The sequence below is a fragment of the Charadrius vociferus genome, unplaced genomic scaffold, assembly GCF_000708025.1.
Source record: "Charadrius vociferus isolate BGI_N301 unplaced genomic scaffold, ASM70802v2 scaffold793, whole genome shotgun sequence".
Lineage (NCBI taxonomy): Eukaryota > Metazoa > Chordata > Aves > Charadriiformes > Charadriidae > Charadrius > Charadrius vociferus.
The window spans coordinates 315,388-342,774 of record NW_009647833.1 but is presented as its reverse complement, the minus strand read 5'-3'; the positions used below and the strand labels follow the sequence as shown (position 1 = coordinate 342,774).

The following is a 27,387-nucleotide window of genomic DNA, read 5'->3' as shown; positions in this document are numbered from 1 at the left end:
CTGAAATCTTCTAAGTGAATCCATGTTGCTGAAGAATGTGTGGGCAGGTTCTGTGATGCTGGACCTCAAACACTGACTTAAATCTGAGTAACAGAGTCCTGACCCATCAAGGAGGTAGGGTTTGGTTGCTGTAGCAGCATTAAGGCAGTTTTCTCTTGGGAGAGTTGATAAAACACCTGTATTTCACCCGAAAGCTTCCTGGCTTTATTGTCAGGTGGATGGATGTAAAGTAAGCTGTCTTTGAATGAAACTGTTCCCTGTGTTAAGTCACAGAAAGTGTAGATCTTCTGCCCTGGAAGATTGACTTAAGCTAGCTTGATGCCTGGCTGCAAGAATTACATTTAAATATTTTCTACTTCTAGTCTTATCTCACTTAAAATCTTTCAGAGTAAAAAGCTGGGTAGACCTTAAGTCTACCGAAAGATCAGTGTTAACTCTCTGTGAACTATTTGTGAAATGAGATGTTAACCATCAAAGAGCCTGGACATCTTTTTGGTACAGCATTGACATCTTGTTGTTTGAACCTGACTGAAGAGCTTCAAATGGTGAAGACCTCTCCTGAAAGATCGAGAGAACTTCAATGAAATAGTGACCTTTAGGACAAAGGACTTAAATGCGGAGGGACCAGAGAACCATACACAAAGGCTGAACCCTCTTTTACAAATGCTCTCCTCAGCAGACCCAAGGAGTTAAAACTGACTGCTTTTGAGTCTCAAACTGTACTGAGATCTGGCTGTCTTGATTCACTGGGTGATATAGATTATCCATTGAAGTGCCTTTTTTGAGGCTTGTTCTGTTAACTCTAGCTTAGATGTTACTTGTTCCTTGCCCGTGCTGTCTGCAAGCCGGGGCAAAGGGGAAGTGTAGTAAAACACCCTCTTTATCAAAAGCTGCAAATAGGCAGGAACAGAGCGGCTGAGGCGTGGTCATCTCGGAGCTGGCACAGAGCACAGCTGATAAGAGCTTACTGTTTTGCTTCAAACTAGTACAATAATACTAGAATGGCTTTGAAGGTCTAGCCCTTCTAGGGAGACCTTGGGCTTGAAGTTCAAACAGTCTCCCAGAAAGAAAAATATCCGAAGTGTGAGAAATGATAATTCTTCTAACGGTAGAAAACTGATCTTGAGTTTTTAAAGTATACCCACCCACGAGCTGGGTACCTGTATGTGAGGTGAACTAACCATTCTGCATTTCCACTGGTAAAATGGAATAAACTTTGTTTTGCCACTGACATCCTAATATGCTCATCCACTGCAAACACAATGAAGTGGCATTAACTAAACTGTGTTTTGTTGCAAGCTGTACAAAACTATAAATTGAAGTTATGCATTTAAAGGTTTACAGAAGCAGACACTGGCTCGGCAGAAAAGGAGGCGATACATTGATATCTTCTGTCTTAAGTATGGCTGTGGATGAGCCGTTTCCGATTTCAACAGTGCCCGTCCTGTATGTGCTAGCTCTGCCTTCTAGGTGGTATACAGCCTGGCTGCTAGACAGGACTAGGCTAATTGCTAGACAGGTAGCTTTTTTTAACTCTACAAGGATAAAGATAAAGCTCAGACACCTCACACGTGATGTTAAGCTTGAAATAGTGATAGCTGCCAGGCTTAATGGAGTAAGCTAGGGCTCTGGAAGCAAAGCTGGTGAGTGAGTACTGAAGCTGCAACTCTAGCACAGCTGCCGGGAGCAGGTAAGTTCAGTGTGCCTTAAACCATGTGAGGGGTTCAAAAGTTAAGTTCTCAAAACGGTAATTTGTAAGTGGACCTTGAAGAGAAGGTACCGAGTGCTTGAATGCTGTGGGGCTTCTTCTGGAAGCCTGCTGGGCTTAATTGAAGATGAGCAAGAATTTGGGTGCCGTGCCATTTTTGGGTAGCAGGGTTGTATTGTCACGAATATCTGTGAGGCCTTTCACAAAAGCTGTTTATAGCTGTATTGAGATAGTAACTTAATGCTAAACCTTTTTTCTCTTCCAGCTCCAAAATCTGGGCATCAACCCAGCAAACATTGGGTTCAGCACTCTGACAATGGAGTCTGACAAATTCATCTGCATAAGAGAGAAAGTAGGAGAACAGGCTCAAGTGGTGATCATTGACATGAATGACCCCAGCAACCCTATTCGAAGACCAATTTCAGCTGATAGTGCTATCATGAACCCTGCCAGTAAAGTCATTGCATTAAAAGGTATGGAAATCCTGATAAAGAAATGGCTGAAGTGGATGGCAAGCTTTCTGTAAGACTAGTTTATGACTGACTTAAGCGGGAAGATCCCTTACCAGTTTTCCACAGCTTAATGGGAACTTAGGTTTAACGTGTTTTCAGTTCTTTTGAAGATAGCTGGGCAGTAAGTTTCAGTTAAGGCTTTCTGCTATTTGCTGATCATTAGGGTGAGTTTTTTGCTTGAGTCAGAATGCTTACAGCTTCTGAGTGGGGAGGGCTGGAAGGGAAGTTCAGACTTTAAGATCCTTCTGGAGTCTCTAATCTGGAATAATGTTAGAGGGAAGTGAGACCTGATCTCGTAAGTGTATAAGGTCTATTAACTAAGCCTCCCTCTACAGAGGGGAAAAGTAACACTGAGGAGGAGGGGAAATATTCCTGAAGGTCTTAGTCTGGCCTTGCTGGAAGAGGCCGGTGCACCAATTTGTGCATGTTTATTACATCAGTCAGTGATAAGAAAAGTAAAACTATGCAGAGAAGACTTGTGTAGTGAATAAAGCACAAGGTCAGCTAACTTGGTATCTCTGGCGATACAGAGAACAAGCATTCCTCTGGAGTCTCCACAAATGTTTCTGTCTTTTCCCCAAGAGGCCCAAGAAGCTCAAATACCGTCACTCTAGAAATGCACATATTGCTAATGGGAAGATTTATATGTATTCAGTGTTACTTAGGTTTGACTTTAATACTGTGCTCCTGTTTTGTCACAACTTTAATGCTTTCTTGTGTGTGCAGATGGTGAGTTATTTCAATTGACTGTACTAATTCCTGTCCTGTCTTATGAAAAGAGAAAGCAGAATCAAATGGCTCAGATCTATGGTGCACATGGCTGAACAGTGGTGTTAAGCAACTGAAAGCGTAAAATTCAGAGGTTTTTCATGCTCTGCCAAACAAGGGAATCCTTAAGATTCAGGAAATTATTCCGCTCAAGAACTTGAAGTATACTTAAACTGTTGCAATCTTGATATTAAGCTTTTTATAAACAGGACTTCAATTTAAGTGTAGATGTTGCTTCTTTAATATGCCTTGCATAGCATGTAGGATACATGTTACCTGAATGCAATACCCCTTGACTCCAAAGCTCCAGCTATGGAAATAAGCTGCTAGCCTGTAGCCTGAGTAGCACTGCATTAAACAGTCGTCTCCAAGCTCTGGAGAAACTCCTAACTCTGCATCTTATGTCAGTAGCTGAACTAATGGTGGCTTCTAACTAAACCTAATCCTTGGTGAGTGAAGGCACTTGCCCATATGGCATTGTGACTTTATCAAGCTGAGTTACGCTTAGTAACTGCAGCAGATATTCTGACCTGCACCTAGTTTCACGTGATGTTTAATACTCCTCTTGGGCTACGCTAGCATGCGCTTAAATAGCTGTCTCTTAAAACTAGAAGTTGGCCAGAACCTTCCTTATCTTCTCAACAGGAGGAAATAATTTCTTATATGACACTACATTGTAAAAATTGGTAGAAATGACTGCAGGTGGCTGTTCAGGATGTATGTATGCACCATTCTATGTAATTCAGAGAAATTTTCCTCTTACCTTCTAGAGCTTGTGTTGGTCACTAGATTCCTTTCCTCGCACAGTTTCTGTTAGTCTGCTTTGCAGTCGGTAGCCGTGTACCCCATTAGTGCAACCTAAGGGTTTTAAGTTTTGGTTAATGAGTATGAATTATGAAAGCCCTCTGCCAACTTGACTGTTCCATGTTGGGCTTTTTTTTTTTTCAATAGTTAAAACAGATGTGGACAGAGTTTTTAATGGCAGTGGCATAGCTCTCATCACAACTTTCAAGAGACTCAGCATTATTGTGACCTAGTTTTGATGTACGTGAAGTATAACACAACTTGTTTGTGTAGCTGAAGCTCTTGTCTCCTACCAAGTTGTTTTCCACATCTGTTTGATTGCTCAGTAGTGGTAAATTGGTAAAAATAGCCTAGGAGTGTGGTCTGGTTAAAAGTAATAGCCGATTACTGAACATACTGCCAGTATATAACAGCATTTTCTTGAAGGAAGTTGCAAGGGTTTAATGTCATAGTGCAGCTTTTTCACTTCTAACCAGTGCTTGAAGTAATGAGCGGAAACTGTAACCTGGCTAACAATGTTGTGTTTTCTAGCTGGGAAAACGCTTCAAATATTTAACATTGAAATGAAGAGCAAAATGAAGGCTCATACGATGACAGATGATGTCACCTTTTGGAAGTGGATCTCTCTGAATACTGTTGCCCTTGTGACGGATAATGCAGTCTACCATTGGAGTATGGAGGGGGAGTCCCAGCCTGTGAAAATGTTTGACCGTCATTCTAGTCTTGCTGGCTGCCAGATCATCAACTACCGTACTGATGCTAAGCAGAAATGGCTACTGCTAACTGGCATATCTGCACAGGTACTTTACCACTAGGAGGCCTGCCATAGAAGGCTCAGAGCTTGGCTCGTTTCCTTCTTCTATAGGAGCAGGACTGATATGTTTGTTTTCTTCCCTAAAACATTGTTGGGAATGCAAATGCTTGTCTTGATCTTCCAATAGCAAGCTTAAGTGTAACTGAAAATCTTACAGTAATGGTCTAAACACTAGTACAAGGTTAAGAGTCTTCAGTTACGCCTTTGTAAAGAGAAAGCATGGGACTATACTTCAGCTTGATATGACAACATATTTACCAACACTAATTTAAATGAAATTTCTGTCTGAGTGCCTGTTATTCCTGACTCTTGTTCTTTCTTGTCTAGCAAAATCGTGTTGTGGGAGCAATGCAGCTGTATTCTGTAGATAGAAAAGTGTCACAGCCAATTGAGGGACATGCAGCTAGCTTTGCGCAGTTCAAGATGGAAGGAAATGCTGAGGAATCCACTCTCTTCTGTTTTGCAGTAAGAGGGCAAGCTGGGGGTAAGGTAAGACTTGGTTCTAAATATGCTGTAATCTTTAATGACTCGCCCTGGTTATCTGCTTCCAGCAGGTGGTTTAACACACAAAGTTGCCATTAGGAAAGAAGTGAAGGACTGTGCGTCAGTCTGGATGCTATATTTAATGTACATTGAAAACTGGTACATACGGAGCTTCACAGTAGGGATTACCTAATGTAGCAGGAGTCTGTTTCGAGTCATGAAGTGAGGTGGCGTGTCATGACCGGCCTAATTAGCTGCTTGAAACACGTGACTCTCAGCTTCACAGGCTAAGCTTAAAGGAAAAGCTGTTGTAATCTTTCTTTGATGCTGATCCCCAGTATCAGGCTTAACTTATTTCAAAATTATTGGATGAAAAAAATTAAACAGTACTGTTACAAAGCTAATTGGTGGTCTAGTACTAACACTGGAATTCTGTGAGCTACTTGGACAGTTAGAACAAAGTAAACCCAAAGCTAGATTCAGAGAAACATCTTCAGAACTGTCTCTGTAGAATGTTAACCAAGTTGAAAGAGTGCATATAAAGTGACCTAACTAAATCCTTAAAATTCTGAGTAACTACAGGTAAATAAAGATCATGCTTAACCGTTTCCCTCATCTATGGTATGTGAATGCACTATGCCACCTCTTTAGCTAGTGAAAATACTTAGGAAGACTGGCTTAGTTTATCTTTGCATAAACTTGGGATTAAGGCTCAACAGCAAAAGAATTGCCTTATCTTCATTGTTGAATCTATTGTTACATAAATACAAGAACTAACAGACATCGTATGTATTGCACAGTTGCACATCATTGAAGTTGGCACACCACCTACTGGGAATCAGCCATTTCCAAAGAAAGCAGTGGATGTCTTCTTTCCTCCTGAAGCACAAAATGACTTCCCTGTTGCCATGCAGGTATGACAACTGCAAACAAGAATGCAAGCACAGGTCTGTCCCTTCTCTTGGTGGATGTGACACTGTAACAGGGCGCTGGAAGCCAGATGGTCAATATATTGACCTGAGGCTTGGCACTGAACTGGTGTGATTTCTGCTCCTGCTTCAGTACTGTTGAAGGTGGAGACTGAAGCAGCGTTGAAAGGCAGCATTTTCTTGTTTATGGAAGAAATATCCATGTATATTTAACTGTCTTTCAAGCTCTTAAAACATCATTCTACTGTGATAGTACTCAAGTAAAAAAACCTAACAGCACTTCTAGTTGTTCTGAAATGGCACAGCTATCTGCTGATTCCTAAAAGCACTTACTACTTTTATCCAATACCAAATTTGATTAATCTAGTTCTGTTTTGCAGATCAGTGACAAGCACGATGTGGTGTTTCTCATAACCAAATATGGCTATATCCACTTGTATGACCTGGAAACTGGCACCTGTATCTACATGAACAGAATCAGTGGAGAGACCATATTTGTTACTGCACAGCATGAAGCAACAGCTGGAATTATTGGAGTAAACAGAAAGGGACAAGTAAGGAACCTTGGCCTGGAAACCACTTCTTTAGCTAGTCTCGCTGGCTCTTGATGATACACTGTAGTGTTCATATCAATATCTAAAAGTTTCCAGAAATTAACAAGACAAAATAACAGAATGAAGAATATGGTAGTATTGGATAGTTGAACAGAAGTGCAGCTTGTCTGACTTCTAGTTTCTTCTACAACTCAGGTTCTGGTTGCATAATTTTGGGCTGTTATGGCAGTCAGTGGATCTAACCACTGTCCTACTGTTGAGGACGGGTTCTGGTTGCATAATTTTGGGCTGTTTGTTATGGCAGTCAGTGGATCTAAACACTGTCCTACTGTTGAGGACAGAACTAGAATATTCCTCTCTTTGGTGGCAGATTTTATCCTTGTGCAGAGCAAGAATGGAGATCTTAAATGTGTTACCTTTGAGCTCTCTGTTCAGAACATCTGATGTCTGACAGTGTTCTGAGCCCCAAAGAAAATTTGCTACTGTATCTCCATGCGTAGCTAACTCCAAAGTTTAAACCAGTCTACTAACATTGATTTCAAATGCTGTTGCTTGTTGAGCTTGGGTAATACAGAGCAGAAGATTCTTAGTTCATCTTCTAGGACTGGTTACTTAAGACACTGAGTACGGGTTATGGAAAGATAGTTCTTACATCCCTGTATTTCTGACCTCTGTAAATACCTCAGTTTAAACTGCCTGTTAATCACCTGCCTTGATGCAGTAATTGGATGGTAGAGGTTCTTTCTAACTGGAGGTCTGTTTCGTAAATAAAATGGCAAGACTGTGCAGTTATCAAGGGGTGAAAAAGCTTTCCATGTATGCCATTGTTCTCCTTTTAGAGACTAGCTTAGCCCTTGGCTCACTTCTTATATTTGGACTAACTGGAAGTTTTTGTTGATGACTTATTCAGGTGCTCTCAGTGTGTGTGGAAGAAGAGAATATTATTCCCTATATTACAAATGTGCTGCAGAATCCTGACCTAGCTTTACGAATGGCTGTCCGCAACAACCTGGCAGGTGCCGAGGAACTCTTTGCCAGAAAATTCAATGCACTCTTTGCACAAGGAAACTATTCGGAGGCAGCAAAAGTGGCAGCTAATGCTCCAAAGGTAATATTCAGAACAGTCCTGAGCTTTACTGGCTTAAGCTTCTTGCTTCAGGAAAGCTCGCTGAATTTCATGAGTGGCAAAACCAGAATCTTGTTACTGCTCCTGTCCTAATGTAGTATTTAACGTGCCTGTGAAGAACCCGTATGCTCTGTGTTGAGAGTACTGATTGTATGCTGGAAGATCTTAAACCTTGTATGAAGCCCACAGAGGGGGAGAGGAGTAAATGATGAAGTAATGGCTATGTGACTTCATGTTTCTGGTACTTACCTTTACTGCTTCAATGATTAAAAAAGTCTTTATGAAAAGACAGCCTCCAGCTAAGGCTGCACCTGGAAACGGGACAAAAAGGACAGACTAAGAGCAAAGCTCCTACTAAATTCAGATGAGAGGAACTTGCTTGCAGGGACAAGGGTGTCTTAATTCTGTAGGACAGTCCTCTGAACTTAAATCTGCATTGCTACAGAAACAAGCCCAATAGGCTACTATTGCACATCTTCTGTCAAAACATCCCAAAGACAATGCTTGAGCTGATGTTCAACCATACTGCTTCTGACTTATTCTGGGCTGGCAAAACACAATGTCGCTGTAGCAAGCGTTTCTAACTTCAGCTTTCTGGAGAAAATCTTGCCAAGCCACAATAGCAGAACAAAAAACTAAAGTGCATCTCTATTTTTGGCAGGGAATCCTGCGTACTCCAGACACCATACGCCGGTTCCAGAGTGTTCCAGCTCAGCCAGGACAGACTTCTCCTTTACTCCAATACTTTGGCATTCTGCTTGACCAAGGGCAGCTGAATAAGTACGAGTCGCTGGAACTGTGCAGACCAGTGCTTCAGCAGGGACGCAAACAGCTCTTGGAAAAATGGTTAAAAGAAGATAAGGTAAATTTGGGGTAGATATTTTTAGGGCCTGGAGGGACATAACTGCTTGACAGTCTCCCCTCCCCAGGAGAACTCACCTGGGCAACTCATCAATGCGCTGGTGTGATCAAACAGTTGAGCAATAGGTGTTCGCTCTACCTGTAACTATGACCCGTATTGCCACCAGAGAATTGTTCAAATACTCTTTAAGAGCTTCACTCATGCGACTTAAAACTACAGCAGGGTGAACTTAGTATGGAAAGCTGCTGAGCTGCTGCTCTTCTTTCCCAAACCCCTTCAGGCTTCTTTGGCTAATGGCTTGGGTATACTTTGAACTGTAGTTACTTTTCTGTAACTAGCTGAAGAAACATGCTGATACAATGTACCACTTAATTATTTTTAGCTCTGCAAATGCATTTCTGACTTGTGTAGAACAAGGAACAGAGCCTACTAGATCACTGCTGAGAGTCAGATAATGCTGTAAAGCTGGGCCTTAATTTTTTTTTTTAAAGAGAAGTCCAAAAGGAAGAAAAATGAGGAAGAAGGTAGTAACACATTTCAGCATGGCACTGTCAGGGGGGACTAACTATATTTATATTTTTACACAGCTGGAGTGCTCAGAGGAGCTAGGAGACCTTGTGAAATCTGTAGATCCTACGCTAGCACTTAGTGTCTATCTGAGAGCCAACGTTCCAAACAAAGTCATCCAGTGTTTTGCTGAAACAGGACAAGTCCAGAAGATTGTTTTGTATGCTAAGAAGGTGAGAGGAAATTAAGTTGCCTTATCTGTCCTGTATTTAAGAATAACTAGTGTATGTTCCAAAGTAGCTACAAGTAATTGTGGGGGAATCTGAGAGCCTGTGGGGTACCTACTTTGGCCTAAGGTTTTGTTACAAATAATTACTGCTAGACTTCGTACATGTATCCTTTCATACTTCCCTATGTAGCCTCTTCCAAATGAGGGAATTTTGACTGGGTTGTGTAAGCTACCGACAGTAGCTTTTACCGAGCTTTGTATTTAACAAGGCTTGTGCTCTTGCTGAGTTATTACTTTTCATTCTCTCTTCAGGTTGGGTATACTCCAGACTGGATTTTTCTGCTGCGGAATGTGATGAGAATCAGCCCTGATCAAGGACAGCAGTTTGCACAAATGCTTGTTCAAGATGAAGAGCCTCTTGCAGACATAACACAAGTAAATAATTTTATTGCTATGAAATGTTGACATCAAGGCCTCAAGTTGGTAAGAGGAGCCATACTCTTACCATCAGAGAAACATCTTGAACTATGAATTTGGGTTTATCTTACCAGGACAATGCTGTTTCTTGCCCAGTTTTAAAAACACTAAATGGCAGCTTAGTGCAGTGCCAGAATGAACAGTTTAGCTTTGGAAGCTGCAGTTGGTGGTACTTTGTTTCAATATGCTTCCAGTTCCTAATCAAAAGCCTGAACTTCTTTTTACAGATTGTGGATGTCTTTATGGAATATAATTTAATTCAGCAATGTACAGCCTTCTTGCTGGATGCGCTGAAGAATAATCGTCCCTCAGAAGGTCCCCTGCAGACACGTTTACTTGAGATGAACCTCATGCATGCACCTCAGGTATGCTTTCAGAGTTAAATTGGATCAGGCTTATCTGTAGCTAGATGAACCACTGCATTGTGGTCCGTATCAAATCCTAGTGATAGTGTTTAGGAACTAAATTAAACTTTTCAATATTCCTTCTAGGTTGCAGATGCTATCCTGGGAAACCAAATGTTTACTCATTATGACCGGGCTCACATAGCTCAGCTCTGTGAGAAAGCTGGCTTGCTGCAGAGAGCGCTTGAACACTTCACAGACTTGTATGACATCAAGCGTGCGGTAGTTCACACTCATCTTCTCAATCCTGAGGTATGAGATCAAATATCCTGAATCTAGCAAAAGCCAGGCACCTAATAATTGCTTTCAACATTTGACTTCAGAGTGTAGAGTCTAAAATGGCTTACGTGTTTTTGCAGTGGTTAGTGAATTATTTTGGTTCCTTATCGGTAGAAGACTCTCTGGAGTGTCTGCGTGCTATGTTGTCTGCTAACATTCGTCAGAACCTGCAGATCTGTGTCCAGGTAGCTTCAAAATACCATGAACAACTGTCAACACAGTCACTTATTGAGCTGTTTGAGTCTTTCAAGAGCTTTGAAGGTAAGTTTATGCTCTTGCCTCTAGCAAAAGAAGCTAGTGCTGGCCTCATCATACATGTGTGTATGAAGAACTGTTTATCTGCTGAAATCTGGAAAGCCATATTGAGCTTAAGAAACTAGACCTTAAAGCTGTCTCGAAACCTGACCTGATCCTTAAAGTTCCCCCGTTAAGGCGGGCACAAACATTGTGTTGCATATTTTGATTTTCTGGAATACTACCAAAAAGCTTGCAGCTGTAGCCAGCCTAAAAAGTTAACTGAAGAAACTGCTGGCCTTTTTCCTTGGTCCAAAACACTCATCTTAAATTTGTGTAGCCTTTGTGTTTTGGGCTTTTGCACTTCTCAACAAGACTAGCTGTGTGTAGTTTAGTCAGCGTGGTGGTACGTGAGTGGTCAAATCTCTGCGGATGTGTGGCTGAAGAGCATCTTGATAAGCTTTAAAGAAAACCACCTTAAAGACAGAACACCGCATGATCTTGGACTCTCAAAATCTGGAGAATAGTTAGTGGAATAAGATGCTATTGTAGACAGGTTTCTTGCATAGGCAGCCTATGAGTGTTTTTCCCAAAAACACGTGAATCTTAAGATTCACTTGTCTAAAGTAGTCAAGGATTATATGGCATCAGCTTAAAGTGACCTTTAACTGTGGGTTGTGGCAAGCATCTCTTGCACTGTGTGCTTGTTTTGGTGAAAGGTGCGATAGTAGCTCTTGCCACAAGTAGTTTTGGCTTTCTGAACTCTTCCTTCCCTCCTGTCTAGGGGCTGTGTGGAAGGCGTGTGCTGGATGTTTTAACAAAGCTGACCTATGGCAATTAATGATAGATCAGTATTTATCAAAGTTGCATATAACACACTAGTCTGTGTAATACGTGGAGAACAACAGACTCAACTCCACTAGAACAATCTGGTCTTTGTAAAAGGATTACAATGCTTGAATTTAATTTTTTTTTTTCAGTTCTTTGTAAACTTCAGTAGTCAGATCTGAATTTCATGTAATAGAAACTTGGAAGGCTTGCTTAAAAGCTAATGTTGATCCAAATCAAGTGCTTTAACAGATTAACATGTTGACTGTTTCCCTCGAGGTTTGTTTTATTTCCTGGGCTCTATTGTAAACTTCAGCCAGGATCCAGATGTGCACTTCAAATATATTCAAGCTGCGTGCAAGACAGGACAAATTAAAGAAGTAGAAAGAATCTGCAGGGAAAGTAACTGCTATGATCCCGAACGTGTTAAAAACTTCCTCAAGGTAATGTTTAAATAGCACTGGACTGTCTTGGCCTGTTTGGGATTCTGATAAAACATGGTGTGTGTGTTACCAGTGAAATGAAGCAGTTCTGTGAAAATACAGATGAGTCTTAACCTTTTCACTTAAGGATCCGTCTGTCCTCTTAAACCAGAGGTATGTAGCATGTTGGCAGTACCTCTAAAAAAAATAGAGAATCTGTTAGATCAGTTCCTCACTGCTCTTAGTAAGGCTAACCTGGCTTGAACTCTTAAACTGTAAAAGTAGCACCAACTCATCTAGAATTTGTTACATACGTCTGCTGTAAAGTAGGAGACAGGTAACTTGAAGGTTGAGAACAACCATAATGCCAAGTGAATTCATAACGCCTGTTTACAGCATAATCGGCTTCAACCGAGCAACTACAGAAACAACAAATGCATAATGTCAATTAATTCCATAAATACTTCGAGTTCGATGTTGATCTATGCCACTCATCTTACTCATACACACTTACTGAAACTTTAGTCAGGTGTACCGCAGGTTAGCTCTTCTAGGATATGCCAGTCATTGTAAATACATGCTAACTTGACTGTTAGAGCTAGATTCAGAGCATTGCTGAAATGTTTCTGAACTGTGGAAAAAGGTAGTGTGCTCCAAGTTCAGGTTCTGTAGACTGCTGTTAGTGCTGAGCTTATTGACAAATGTTACAGTGCTAGAAGTAGCTGAGAACCAGCGTGGGAGGGAAAACTTTATCTGGGAACACTTCCTGCCTTCGTGTTTGTTGGTTACATAGCATAGCTTTAGATTTTGTTGATCATATATCTGAAGATGGCAAAACTCCTCAAATGAGAATTCTATAAAAATAACTTGGTGTCACCGAGGTGTAAGGTATGTAAATTGATCAAGCCACCTAAGATAAGTTATCAAGCTGTCAAATTCCTGATGAAAGCTATTGTTTTTTGTGCTGTTCCATGTCTGGAATGTGCAGGACATGTACCAGGTAAATCTCCCAGTACAGGCCTCCCTGTGTAAAGTCCTTAAATGTAATTTATATGTAGGATTATATTCTGGGATGTGCATGTTCAAATAAGTGATCTGAAATATGCGTCCGGAATACTGTCTGCCACATAGACTAAGCTTTTGTACTGTAACCTTTGTAATCTGATGCTGAAAGTTGGAATGCTTTTGGAGAGCTAATCTGATTAGCAATTTAAGTAGTACTGCTACTAGTTTGATTCTTACTGTTGTCTAAAGCCATAGTTAGAAGGTATCGCATGGCATTTGAAGTCAATTCTGTATGTAAGTTTTACATTATGATCCACAACTTAATCTAGTCTTGGTTAAATTCCCTTTGAAATCCCAGAGTGCTAATCCTGCACACCAAACACCAGTGGCATCTAAAAAAATGCTATCTATAGCTTAGGCTTGTAATAGTTGTACTGTGTTGTAAAACTTTAGACTCTGCAAAGGAGCAGGGTTAACCTTCAGAAAGCTTCTTGCTGTAGGCCCAGCGGTGGGTGTGAGTACTCCTACTTGCTACATATTGCAAACAATTAGTTGAACAATAAGCTGTCATTATTTGGTTGACTGTTGAATTTCAGCTTTCCAAATTCAGCTGCTTCAACAGTTTGTGACTCTATGTGTGTGCGTAAGCCAGAAAACAAACCCAAATTACTGAAGCTCTTCTCTTTATAGGAAGCTAAACTCACTGACCAGTTGCCGCTCATCATTGTGTGTGATCGCTTTGACTTTGTCCATGACTTGGTGCTGTACTTGTATAGAAATAATCTCCAAAAATATATTGAGATTTATGTACAGAAGGTAAGTTATAATTTGTCTCTTGGCTTTAATGAGTTAAACTGATAAGCCTTTCTCGTAACATGTGCAACTATAGGCATGTTTGTAAGTATTCTGCAAATAGCCTCATACTTGAGACATACTTAAGTACTTTTTAGTGGCTTCCAGTAAGTTAGCCCTTATGTCAGTTGGCTCTCATTTATTCTTCAGTCAAGCTGAGCAGTAACCTTTACTGATGTGCCTCTTGAAGGAGGAAGACTTGTTAGAATAACTTTGGAGTTCTTAGGAGAATTCTAACTTCCAGCATTTTAGTGGGGGGGAAGTTCTCCTTTATATTTCCTGCAGGGACGAATTGGCTTGCTCAGGAGCTCTTCCTATGGGGCCTGAGCAGTAGTGAGCCACTGAACTGTGATGTGAACCCCTCCTGACTGAAGAATTGATTATTCAAGCTTGCCTAGAACCTCAGGAAGCTGGGAGTAAAGGCAGGAAGATGAGATCAATCCTAACAAGTAGCCTTCAAGTGTACTCTTAGGGCTAAATATTGTCTGTCTATACTGTGTGACAACACACTGATGACTTCAAATTATCCTGTTTAGGTGAATCCAAGCCGTCTGCCTGTTGTTATTGGGGGACTGCTTGATGTGGATTGCTCTGAAGATGTGATAAAAAACCTCATTCTTGTAGTGAGAGGTCAATTTTCGACTGATGAGCTTGTTGCAGAGGTTGAGAAAAGAAACAGGTATTAAACTTCTACAGGTTTCTTAATGCTGCCAAACTGGTAATGGTTATACTGCTCATGCACCGATGCATGTCTGCATTACATAGCTGAAGCTGGTACTGACATAATAAGAAGCTGCCACTGGGTGAGTAAGCAGCAAAAGTCTGCTTTACTTCTTGGCTGATGTGGGGACCTCTCTTAATCAGCCTCCAGAGCAGCTTTGGCATGTGATGTTCTTCATAGTGGCAGAAAGTTATGCTATTATAATAATGAACCAGAATGCAGGTCAAAGTGGAGTACTAAGACTCTGGTTTAGTTACTGACTTTATTCTACAGTGAAGCTGACTTCTATAGTGAAGAAACTGTGCAAGTCGATACTTGGTTATTCACTCAACCTCTCTAATGTGAAAACTGCTTCCTTCTAGGCTGAAACTGCTTCTGCCCTGGCTGGAAGCAAGAATTCACGAGGGTTGTGAGGAGCCTGCAACTCACAATGCACTGGCCAAAATATACATTGATAGCAACAACAACCCAGAAAGATTCCTGCGTGAGAATCCTTATTATGATAGTCGCGTTGTTGGCAAGTACTGTGAGAAGAGGGACCCTCACCTGGCCTGTGTGGCTTATGAGCGTGGACAGTGCGATTTGGAACTTATTAATGTATGTATGCCAAGGCAACTGACTCATGGGTTAAGTTCTAACCTGAGTGTCATGGGATAGGCATTCAGGTTTATGACTGACAAAAGCATTTATTTCCTAAAAAGTATTAAGCTAGCAATTGCTCCTTAGAATAGGTAGCTATTTAATCTCCCTCTAACTTAGTGAGAAATGGGAGACTCCCCTGGACATCCTAGAGTGGGGGGCTGGTGGAAGTTATTAAAGCGTGAGATTTCCAGTCTGCATCTCAGGCAGGCTTATTTGATGTTGCAGTACCACTAGCTCATCTACTGTAGACTCAATAGCTGTGACTTCACTCTGAATAAACTTTTGCCTTTCGCTAGGTGTGCAATGAGAACTCCCTCTTCAAAAGTCTTTCCCGCTACTTAGTTCGCCGTAAAGACCCTGAACTGTGGGCCAGCGTACTACTGGAAAGCAACCCTTACAGAAGACCGCTAATTGACCAGGTACAACTGACAAAGCATTAAAAGCCTTTGCTGTCCTAACTTGACCTGCTAATACCTGACTTAACTGATTTGCCGATGGTTTGACTCTTCCTACAGGTTGTACAGACTGCGCTGTCGGAGACACAGGACCCTGAGGAAGTCTCTGTTACTGTGAAGGCCTTCATGACTGCAGATCTTCCTAATGAGCTTATTGAACTGCTGGAGAAAATAGTTCTTGATAACTCTGTGTTCAGTGAGCACAGGTGTGTAAAGTCAAAACTAAGTCACAGGAAACTTGAAATTATACCTGTTGCAGGTGTTAAATTGCTGTAGTGTGGAACAGCAAATAAACGAATACCTTCTCCAGAGGGGAGGGTGACTTTCTTGATTGTTACTCGATAACGTACTTTTCTTTTTCTGTTTAGGAATCTGCAGAACCTTCTCATTCTTACGGCTATTAAGGCTGATCGCACCCGTGTCATGGAATACATCAATCGCCTGGATAACTATGATGCTCCAGACATAGCCAATATAGCTATCAGCAATGAGCTTTTCGAGGAGGCATTTGCTATCTTCAGGAAGTTTGATGTCAACACATCAGCTGTACAGGTATCTTGAAATCTCAGTCTGTGATAACTTCTTGTGACACGTGCATCCTCACATGAGGACTTTGCTGTTAACTTGTGACTTCAGTACTTGACACCAATTAGCAAAGTGACCAAAGCTGCTCGGTGTCTTATGAAGTAGAACAAATGTTGTGTGTTGAACTGTCTAGTAAAGTGAAACTTCATAAGCATGAAATCACTTGTGCTGTACGGGTTGTATAGAGTAGTCCCTATTTTAAAAGCAGCTGTGGGTCCATTGAAGATGGAGCATAAAAGAGTCTTGGAAAAGTGACCTTTATAGATAGTAGCTGATCATGGTAACCCTTTCTTTAGGTATTAATAGAGCACATTGGAAACCTGGATCGTGCGTATGAATTTGCTGAACGTTGCAATGAGCCTGCTGTGTGGAGTCAGCTGGCTAAAGCACAGCTTCAGAAAGGGATGGTGAAAGAAGCAATTGACTCGTATATTAAAGCAGATGATCCTTCCTCATACATGGAAGTTGTTCAAGCTGCCAATGCCAGTGGTATGATTAAGTTTTACTTAAATCTTTGCTGTTGATGTTGCTCAGCTCTTTTGCATGGTCTGTTGCTCAAACTGCAGTTCTGCCAAACCTGTGTCTTGATGCAAGTAGAGGAATCTGGTCCTTCAAAGACTGCCCTAAATGAGGATGGGAAAGGATAGCGTATTCCATTTGCAGATAATCAGTGGTCTGATAACTACCTTCTTTAGCTAGCCGGAGACTTCTGTCAGAGCAGTTGCTACTAAGGAGGCCTTTACATGAAGTTAAATACCAGTATTTATTTAATTAGGCCCATAGTAAGGTGGCCTTATTAATCTAATGTAGAACTTGTGGTATGAAGGCTAGTCTTGATTGTGGGGGAATAGCTGTAGGAATACTTATGTCAGCTAGGTTGAGCTGGTAGTATAGCTTAAGTGCAAGTGTCCTCAATGGCAGGAAGTAATTATTCTGAACTCTGTTTCATAGGAAACTGGGAAGAACTGGTGAAGTATCTCCAGATGGCACGCAAGAAGGCCCGGGAGTCATATGTGGAAACAGAATTAATCTTTGCTCTTGCTAAAACAAATCGTCTAGCAGAGCTAGAGGAGTTTATCAATGGACCCAACAATGCACATATCCAGCAAGTGAGTGAGACTGAGTTTCATTTTGCTGAATCACAGTAGCGGGTTCCTTAGGCCTTGCTAACCAGAAGGGTGTTGGGACTTCTGTCTCTTTGGATATGCACATAGATCTTGGACTTACAAGGCATTTCCACTTTGCTAATGGCTTGAACACTACTCACTTTCTGTAAGCCCTTGACTGAAAAGCTGCAAGAATAACCTGGTTATGCTCTCCTGTAGGTTGGCGATCGCTGTTATGATGAAAAGATGTATGAAGCAGCTAAGCTGTTGTACAACAATGTGTCCAACTTTGGCCGTTTAGCCTCCACTTTGGTTCACCTAGGTGAATACCAGGCAGCTGTGGATGGTGCTCGGAAAGCAAACAGCACTCGCACATGGAAAGAGGTAAACTTACCAACTGAATTAAGTTAAGGGACTTCAAAGCTGTTGCCTCTTTAGAAACTTTGATTATTAGCAATAATGCCATTGTCAATTCCAGGTCTGCTTTGCTTGTGTTGACGGAAAAGAATTCCGCCTGGCCCAGATGTGTGGACTCCATATTGTTGTGCATGCAGATGAGTTGGAAGAGCTAATCAACTATTACCAGGTAATAAGGCTGACTCCTGTTATACAGTCAAAGCCTAAATTCTTTCATGGTAACTCTAAAGCTGGAAATTTAGAGTCAGTTTGGTTCCTAATGTGAAACATCTCTAACTGTCTGTATCTCTTAGGATCGTGGCTATTTTGAAGAGCTGATAACTATGTTGGAAGCAGCACTTGGACTTGAGCGAGCACACATGGGGATGTTCACAGAACTAGCAATTCTCTACTCCAAATTCAAGCCACAGAAGATGAGGGAGCACTTGGAGCTGTTCTGGTCCAGAGTCAACATCCCCAAGGTGAAAGTCTGAGGCCCTAAATTTAATTTAAAACACATCTGTCAGGATTGTCTGTACTCTAGCTCTTGTAACAGCAGCTTCTTGAGGTTATTAATAGCGCTAAAGCCTGAGCGCTGATGGACACTGATAGTAATATATGTTAACTGGATTTTCTAATATGCATTTTGCTTAGGTTCTGAGAGCTGCAGAACAAGCTCATCTCTGGGCTGAACTGGTGTTCTTGTATGATAAGTATGAAGAATATGATAATGCCATAATCACGATGATGAATCACCCAACAGATGCTTGGAAAGAAGGCCAGTTCAAGGATATCATCACTAAGGTATTACTTTCCTAGTGAAAGGATGTAGATTTCTTGCTATGTGCACTTTGCATCTCTTCCTTCACTAGTAGCCTGTTTAAAATTAAAAGTTCTTGATATTGCCACGTAAATTCAAGGCACGTCAACTACAGTAACTAAAGAGATTTCTAAAGACAAGAATGAGTCTTGGATGGGTGGCTCAGTTGTGCTGGAATAACTAAGGTTATGTCTGTCTTTCATTTGTATTCTTCTGTAATCAAGCTCTGAATGTGCATCCTTCCTCATCTCTAGGTGGCCAATGTGGAGCTGTATTACAAGGCAGTTCAGTTCTACTTGGAATTTAAACCTCTGTTGCTCAATGATCTGCTGATGGTGTTGTCCCCTCGGCTTGACCACACTCGTGCTGTCACCTTTTTCACGAAGGTAATTTTCTTACTAACCAGATCAAAGAAGAAGTTGCAGTTGGAAAAGCATTTAGCTGTAGTACCATTTTAAAATGCTTAGCTACTTCACTGCCTCACAGGGAAGATGCTAGGATACCTCTACAAAAACTTATCTTGACTTAAATTTATCTACCTGATTCCTTGAAGGTTAAGCAGCTACCACTGGTTAAGCCTTACTTGCGCTCTGTTCAAAATCACAACAACAAATCGGTGAATGAGTCCCTGAACAACCTCTTCATTATTGAAGAAGACTACCAGGTATGTCTTGTCTTGAAATGGTAATATCTGGAACGGGTATCGCCTTGCGTGTTGTATGTGCTTCATAATAGAAGCAGTTATTTCTGAATGTCAAAGCTCTCTTTGAGCTGGCTTCTGCATCAGTTTTAACCTGATATTCTGGCGATGTGTTTAATGTCTGGAAATGCAGATTTCTCTCACTTTCAGTACACTTTACCTGCATGCTGTAACTTGCATTCCTTCGGTATATGTCCTTTGCCACTTCAAACTGAACTGGTGGTGACTAGCCAAGGATTAAGTGGAGAACTGTTAGTGGCCTTGTGGGAGCTTTTTGGGCTGATCCTACTGGGGATAGACTGGCTACTTTGTTATGAGTGTGACAGATAACCTTTTATTTAAGGCAAGTAGTGGGTGCTAAGGAAAGAACTCGTAGAAAGGGCAAACAGTTATGATGTCTAGCTGTTCTACTGTTTTCAGAGATCAGCTGTCTGGTATCCAGTCTCTTAACCTCAGCAGTCACTATTGAAAAATACTAACTGGGATACCCGAAACTCTGTGTGTCAAACACCAGCTACTAAAAAGAAAAAGTAAATCTCTGCAGGTCTGGCTAGAATACTTTATCGTCCTAGAAGTAGGAATGAACAGAACTAAGATATATGGAAAATGTGTGCATCTTTGTGGATGCAGTTGTGCATCTGAGGTGTGAATAACTTTTTTTTTTTTTTCTACTTAGGCTCTTAGGACTTCTATAGATGCTTATGACAACTTTGACAACATTTCTCTTGCTCAACGTTTGGAGAAACATGAACTAATAGAGTTCCGAAGAATTGCTGCATATCTCTTCAAAGGAAACAATCGCTGGAAACAGAGTGTAGAACTCTGTAAGAAGGACAGACTGTACAAGGTAAGGCCACTGCATAGGTCTGGTTTTGCATACTTGGCTTGTTTGGAGACATGTGACTTTGTAGTAAAGCTGCATCTTTTTGGATGCCACTAGGTGGTGCCTGTTGCTAATTGGCAATTCTTGCTTCACAGTGGCAGTAGATGGACAGCTTTCTTGGAAACAAGTCGTAGAATGCCTCCTCTCTGCTAATGTCAGTAATATATTGCAGCTTCATACAATCACTGATGTGGATATGGTATTTAACGATGGCACCTGAGGCTAAACAGACTCTCTCCTGTTGTAGGATGCAATGCAGTATGCTTCAGAATCCAAAGATACTGAGTTAGCAGAAGAGTTGTTGCAGTGGTTCTTGCAGGAGAACAAGAGAGAATGCTTTGGTGCTTGTCTCTTCACCTGCTATGATCTCCTAAGGCCAGATGTTGTCTTGGAAACAGCGTGGAGACACAACATCATGGACTTTGCCATGCCCTACTTTATTCAGGTCATGAAGGAATACTTGACCAAGGTAAGAGCAGGTGCTTCTCCAACACTGAAAGTTTGTCAGTCACTGTGGTGTATGCCTTGAGACTGTCTGCTTGCTACTAACATTGATTTGGGCTTTGTCAAATGTCTGTCTGTCCATGTCCACACTTATTTTTCAGTCCATCTGGGGAGAGACTTCGCCCTCTAAGAGACTGAAACACTTGCAGACTCCACCCTATCTACCAATTACAGAACCTACATCAGTAGTATTTGCCTGACCGTGGGCAGTGTCTTAAACTAGTTCCAGAATTCAGGCTCTTCGTGTGCTGTGTTAGTCAGGAATCCCAGCTGGGATCAAGCTCTAACTAAATTCTAGACTGTATACTAAAAAAGCTTTGTAGCTAGATCTTGACTTAACTTGATCTGCTGTGCATTTAACTCTAAAATGTGGCTCTGATACTTAATGGCACTAATTATGACTTATCTTTTCTCTGAAGTCACTTAGGATGGGGAAGGTACTTGTTAATGCTCTGACAGGCTTGAACCAGATTTGAGTTAAATACCAAGTAGCCAGATTTGCCCAGCTGAAGCTTTTAGAGTATCTTCCAGTGAAATGGTGTAAATTTCTTAATGATTAAGACTCCTTCTGTGAGAAGTAAAAGCTTAACTCAAGCTTGAGTCAAGGAAGACTAAAGTGCCTGTTTGTCTAGAAGATTTGCCTGGCTGTTACTTCTAAAGGCAGGACTACTCTGTAGTCCCATAGCAATCTGCTAGCCTTAAATGCTGTATTTTGGGGGAGGTGGGGAGCTATCTAAGCAATAGCATTGCTTGTCAGATATGCCTGATGTACCAAGCTAATACTAGGTCTCTCTTGAGACTAGTAGTCTTGGAGCAGGATTCTTAAAGATTAAAATTTCATGATCTGCTAAAGGGTTAGGATAGAACTCTAGTGTAGCTAATGAAATAAAGGCGGTAAGGTCTACCAACGAGCAGAGCTGCCTTTCTAAAGCAGATACTTCTGGTGTATCTTTGTTTTTACTCGCCTGTATCTTAATTATTTCTTCCCTGACGCTTTTGTTTCTACCTTTTATATGCTAAATATGGAATTTGATTTTTCTAAGCTGCACCTTCTGAATTCCTTTGCAGGTTGATGCAATAAAGGAAAAGGTGAAAGTTGATTCTTGTTTTCCATCTTTAAGTCTGGAGGACTAAGTCTAAGGATTCTGCATGAGTTTTTTTTCTTTCCTATGTTTACTACACTGCTGCTACTGCTTTTTCCCCAAACAAAATATCACTAAAGCATATGCAAATTGTTTAACTCTACAAGTAGCTAGTGCTGTAGGACAAAACTAGACTCATTTGCTACTAATAAGCTAATAGATCCTCAGGAAGGGCATACAGGTGATCAGTTGGATCACAGTCAATGTGGTATTGAAAAGATACACAGGTGCTATTATTTGATGGCCAGTCGGACAGGAAGAGCCTCCTACAATAAGTAATAAGTCTTGGACCGCTGTCTCTGAACCATAAATCAATACGGCATTTGCTAGTTGAAGGACTGTGATCCAGTTTCTGATCTCTTGGCCGTTACTAATGCGTGCTGACAGTAGGCAGAGTAGATACTAGCTGCTTCAGAAGAGACTCTTCCTCATTCAGGTGTCCAGTTCTTATGGTGCTAGTCTAATCTAGTTCATATAGCAACTTAAAACTTCAGCTATGAGATCAAGTTGGTGGTTCTCTTCCCTGTAGTAAATTTCTTCTAGTTGTGCAAAAAAGACTGCCTTCCAAGCTCTTCAGCTTCATTAAACTTCTCTTGCGACCTCATTAAAAAAAAAAAAGGAAAAAAGTAATGCTTATTGCTTTTCTGAGGCTTGCCTTTTGCTATGCAATTTTGCCCTCCCGAAGGGCGATCTCTGAGGTGTCTGTCCATCTGCTTCTGTACAACTACCACTCTGATTCTCCTTAGACCAGAGGTCAGCCCTAGTGTGAGTTTTCCATTAATGTGGTTGAGCAAAGGGCAAACAAACTGACAAATGGCTTCAAGATGGACTAAATGCACACTGCCTCTTGGTGACAAGATGTCTGTAATTACACCACTGGAACTCAAGGCTAACCTCACTAAAATGTGTAGTGTAAGGTCCTTCAGCAGCTAGTAAGTGAGGCAGTAAGAAAGCGTGTGTGTGAAAAAAGGTAATTGAACTGCAGTGTTTGCATAAACTACGCATGTGTAGCAGTCATTGCGATTACATCCCACTATTCCTTAAGCTATAAGGCATTGCTGTGGGCTGCGTGTGGTTTTTTTGGGGGGAGCCTGTATGGCAGTCATCTTCAGACCTCACTCTTGCTTCAGTACTTTTGCCTCTTTTTCATGCACACATAACACAATAACATTGAATGCATGTTACTTTTCCTCTGCAGCTTATTGCAGTCCCTGTGGAAAAGCCTTTAAAACAATCTTGCTACAAGCGTGTAGGGTACTGAACCTGGTGATGCTCAAGCAAGTGGTGTAAGAACCATCCTGCAGGCTGGTTTCAAATGTGTTTGTTATTGTAAATACCTGTTTAGCTCTGAGGGGAGGCATCAAAACTGGGTCAAAAATGCCTTAAGCGTTCTGGGCTGGAGGCTTTCCAAGTGTGCGTAAGCTAAATGCCTCTGCTTAGTAGCAAACTGCACATTCTCCTTGGATTTGCATCTCTAAACTTGTGCTTCTGTGTTCAGTGTGTTGCTGTTTGAGTTAAAAACAGTGCAGTTCTCAGCACAGTGTCTGGAAGTGAGTCTTGAAGCATTGGCACACACTCCTGTGCACTTTGACAGCAGCAAGCCAGATACTGGTGTGAGGTAACAAAAAGGCTTGGCGTGAAAGCCCAGTCAATGAATGAACTCATAAAGCTTGGGACTTATGCCACTTCCTGGATTTATGCCTCTAATTGAGGTTACAAATTAACAGGTTTATGGAACACATGTTGTAATTCACAACTAAACGGAAGAAAGCCGTTAGAGCTTCCTGCAAATATTTGCTAATGTAGCACAGTTAAGCTGAAAACCGTTCAACTCATGGATGTTGGTGTAGCTGAATAAGTAATGCCGCCCTGTGTAAGTACAGGAAACCTGTCTTCAAACTCCTTTAAGGACACAAATGAAATGAAAGACTAATCCGGTTTGTGAGTTGTCTTGCTGTCTTGATAAGTAATTGGCACAATTGTCTCTGATTTTATTCTAAATCTTATCTCCCAGGTGAAATATCAATACTGAATTTTTGTGGTTTTAGTTTCAGGGCCTGCCTTAGACTGTAGTAATGCTGAGTTTCCTCGGATCCGTTTTAGTAACGAGCAATATTTCACTACAGAACAAGTTTCTTCTCTTGTCTTTCCGTAGGGGTGGGCTAACAGCACAATTGCACTTGCTGTGCAGCAGAGTGAAGCTGGCTAGTCTTGTCTTGTTACTGTGTATTAAGCTCAAACAAGTTGAGTATTGGTGGGTTTAGGCTGACTGCCACACAGTTCTAGAGTGGAAAAAAGCAAGTCTTATACACATGCATTCTCTGCATTTGAACTTAAATTGCATGAGTGAATGGGTTTGGAAAGTGAAATCTTGAGGCTCAAGTGACATGTCGGATGCTATTGCAGTCTTCTGTACACAAATACCAACTTCAGATTACTTTGCCTCAGTGTTTATATTCAGGGACACTTCTCCAGGTCTGAGCGTTATCTGAGCAATTGGTCCAACACCAAACGTCTCCAACTGTCGTGCTAAAATCTGAGTGTGTGCCCTAAGGCTGTTGGTTTGAAGCAGTTGGAGCAACAGTGACTGATGAGCTTACTGATGTCAAAGCAGCTCTAGTCCCGTACGGGGCCTTTCATGCAAAGCTTCAGCCTGGAGTGAGCTTTCAAAGAAGTTCCACAAATCCCTCAATTAGGGATTTTTTTCAGGAAATGGACAATCTTGACTGCACCAGTACCAACATTGCTACTTGAATTGATCTTAACTTGTAAACGGTCTCCTTTTCTTGATGGGTGTTAACATACCACTAAGGCTTTTCCACTTCTCTGCCATAAATAAGTAGCTCTTTTAGAGGAGTTTTTTTAACTCTTGGTTTCAATTCCAGGTGGATAAACTGGATGCATCAGAATCTTTGAGAAAGGAAGAGGAGCAAGCTACAGAAACACAACCTATTGTTTATGGTAATGCTTTAGTTCATGTGTTGTCAGTAACACGTTTTGCTTTTATAACAACACTTCTCTAGTCATGGTTTCTCCCAAGGACGTCCTTGGAAATGGGAATGTTCTTCGTGTGAAATCAAGTCTTAAAGGAATGTATTCCAAAATACTAGATAAAGTACTGCTCTAATGATGCTGTTGCTAAGATTGTATATGGACTGCAGGATTTAAGATTGTCCTAGCTCATTAAGGAAACGCTTTCTAAAGAAAAGGAGTGCAGGAGCTGTGCTATTCCAGACTTCCAGCAAGTGCATTATTTGGATCTTCCTCGACATGCTTTACTTCTGTCTTGCGTATTTCCTTTGTATCCAGGTTATTCCAATAATTCTCAGAAGAGTTACAAATATGAATTCCATCCAGTGATAAAGGAACCTCCAGTGTATAGCTGACATCTCTAGTCACCACACCCTGAAGCAGTACAATAACTGTGGAATGTTAGCCGTAAAGGGACTGGGTGTGATGTTCAAGACCTAGCTCTGAGTACTTGTGTGACAAGTAATCCAATCTACACCGTCTCCAAATCAAAACATCATGTAACAGTTGTCTTTATGCCTGCTTGATATTATTAATGTGTTTGAATTGCCCCTGTAGAGCTGAACTAGTCTGGAAACCACGTCCTGGCCTAACGTGCTATTATAACTGCAGACTACGGGGCTGTCTTACTGAACTGTTACCATGAGTAGCTCAAAGTCAGACACTACTTATCAAAGATATAATTCTCCAGGATGAGCTATTCCATTGTAATGAATGTGGCTTATGAGAATGTTGTAGAAGGTGTTTCTGTATGTTAGAGTGCAGGGGTCAAGCCTTCATTCACATCAGGCTCACTGTAGAACAGGACTCTGGCCTTTAATGAAGCAGAGTTCCTAACGCAATTAGAGCAGGAGATACTATTCAAAAGCCAAACTGATTCTGGGACTGGGCAAGCTCAATGCCTAAGGAATAGGAAGCTGTTCTCTTGTCTCTTCTCCTCAGATTTCTGAGAACTTAAACTGTTTGCCCCAGATTTCAAGAATCTGTCAGTATCCATGTACTTCACAGTGTAGTATTGTTAGCCATATACTCTGTCATCCTGAGGCTTTGTGGGGAAATACCCATTCTGGCTGCTGAGGACCCTAAACCAGGTCACAGGGACTTACTGTTAAACGTACAAACGTCTACAGGGAAGTTGCAAGAATTTTGCCGACTGAACTCTCAGTACCGAGGAATAAAGGTGAAACTGTTCTGTCTTCCAGGTCAGCCACAGCTAATGTTGACAGCAGGACCCAGTGTCGCAGTTCCTCCACAAGCACCTTTTGGCTATGGCTACACCGCACCTCCGTATGGGCAACCGCAGCCCGGCTTTGGGTACAGCATGTAAGATGCAGCACAAGTCAGTTTGGAGCTAGTGTATTTTCTTACTGAAACTCCACCGTCCCTCCCCGCTTTAACTCATAACAGGGAAAAGCAAGAGTTCTGCCTTGTGTTCTTGTAACCTTTACTTCATGAAGGACTGTTTTTTCTAGCGCAAACTATTTGAATCACTTATGTTAAATCTTTTTCACATTCCATGTCATTTAGACTTTACTTTAAAAGGGGAATAGTTTAAACAACTTTGTTCAAGTGGGCTTTTGCAGGACTGCTTATTACCATTAAGTCTATTGTGAAGATTCTGATTTGCACTCTATAGTGTTAAACTCTAATATTGAATCTTAAGTTCATTGTATGTGAGCAGCTTACAGTATGTACTGTCTATTCTAAATGCATTTAAGTCTCACTGTATATTCAGAGAAAGCTAAAGCAAAGATACTTGTATTTGACCTTGCAAGACTGCTGACAAGAGACAACACTAATCAGCATATCCTACCCTGGTTGGATTGCATAGCTCTAAAAGAATTTAAAATGCGTACAGACAACCTTGCCTGACTTAAAAAGAGTAAAAGTTTTTTCCTTAACCTATGCAGGTTTTTCCAGTTATGCATATAGAAAATGCTAGTGTCTTTTTGCTCACTCCATATGTAACAGATGACCTTATGTTGTGCTGTATCCTGTGCTTTTGTGGGACATTCCATTCAGGAACAGAGCACCATGATTCCAATCTGTGTATTTACTAACCCTGCCCTGAGGTTTGTGTATGTTGGATATTGTGGTGTTTTAGATCACTGTTTTGAGTGTACAGAAGAGAGAATTCAAGCATATTGCTGTTCAGTTTTGTTTGTGCAATTTGAAATTACTCAATTTAAAAATAAATTACTGGACTGTGGACATGCTGCATAGTGGTAGCTTCACTTTACTGTCTTCAAAAAGGACCTTCGAACTCGAACCAAGTATTACAGTGCTAGTAGTTTGGGGCATGCAAGCGCGTATGTTCAAGGGCATGAGGGGCCATTAGGAGAGCAGCAATGGAGACCATTAGTGGTGTCTTGCACTGAGCGGGCAATACAAGAAAATATGTAATGCTTTTTCTACAGAAAGATTATGCCAGAGAGAAGAAAATAGCACTTTTCAATAGTTGGCTCCATTGTGGTCAACTACAGCATATTTGATCAGATGATACATTAGGATCGTAGTAGGGTGTGTCAGTTAAATTGAGATCATGTTCTAGGTATGTAAGTTGCCTTAAATATATTTAGCTTCAAATAAAATTGACTTAAATGTTT

At 41.2% G+C, this 27,387-nt stretch overlaps 1 protein-coding gene across 3 annotated transcripts; it reads left to right on the top strand.

The window, feature by feature from the left end:
* Window positions 1–1,970: 1,970 nt before the first annotated feature.
* On the top strand, window positions 1,971–27,387 carry CLTC (clathrin, heavy chain (Hc)). Of its 3 annotated transcripts, none has more exons than XM_009882690.1 (32): window positions 1,980–2,181; window positions 4,324–4,592; window positions 4,934–5,095; window positions 5,890–6,003; window positions 6,399–6,572; window positions 7,483–7,680; window positions 8,360–8,560; window positions 9,148–9,300; window positions 9,609–9,731; window positions 10,001–10,138; window positions 10,265–10,429; window positions 10,537–10,717; window positions 11,798–11,961; window positions 13,636–13,761; window positions 14,334–14,476; window positions 14,881–15,115; window positions 15,457–15,579; window positions 15,676–15,821; window positions 15,984–16,167; window positions 16,497–16,689; window positions 17,152–17,309; window positions 17,526–17,690; window positions 17,785–17,892; window positions 18,017–18,184; window positions 18,357–18,506; window positions 18,777–18,908; window positions 19,076–19,186; window positions 19,899–20,069; window positions 20,353–20,574; window positions 21,678–21,698; window positions 24,637–24,712; window positions 25,984–27,387. In XM_009882690.1, exons 1-32 carry the CDS (start codon window positions 2,025–2,027, stop codon window positions 26,106–26,108), a joined length of 4,956 nt encoding a protein of 1,651 aa, XP_009880992.1. In that variant the 5' UTR covers window positions 1,980–2,024; the 3' UTR covers window positions 26,109–27,387. The 3 variants fall into 3 exon arrangements, with proteins under 3 accessions (XP_009880990.1, XP_009880992.1, XP_009880989.1); XM_009882687.1 differs by lacking the exon at window positions 21,678–21,698 and adding an exon at window positions 2,947–2,949 and having other exon boundaries at window positions 2,025–2,181; XM_009882688.1 differs by lacking the exon at window positions 21,678–21,698 and having other exon boundaries at window positions 1,971–2,181.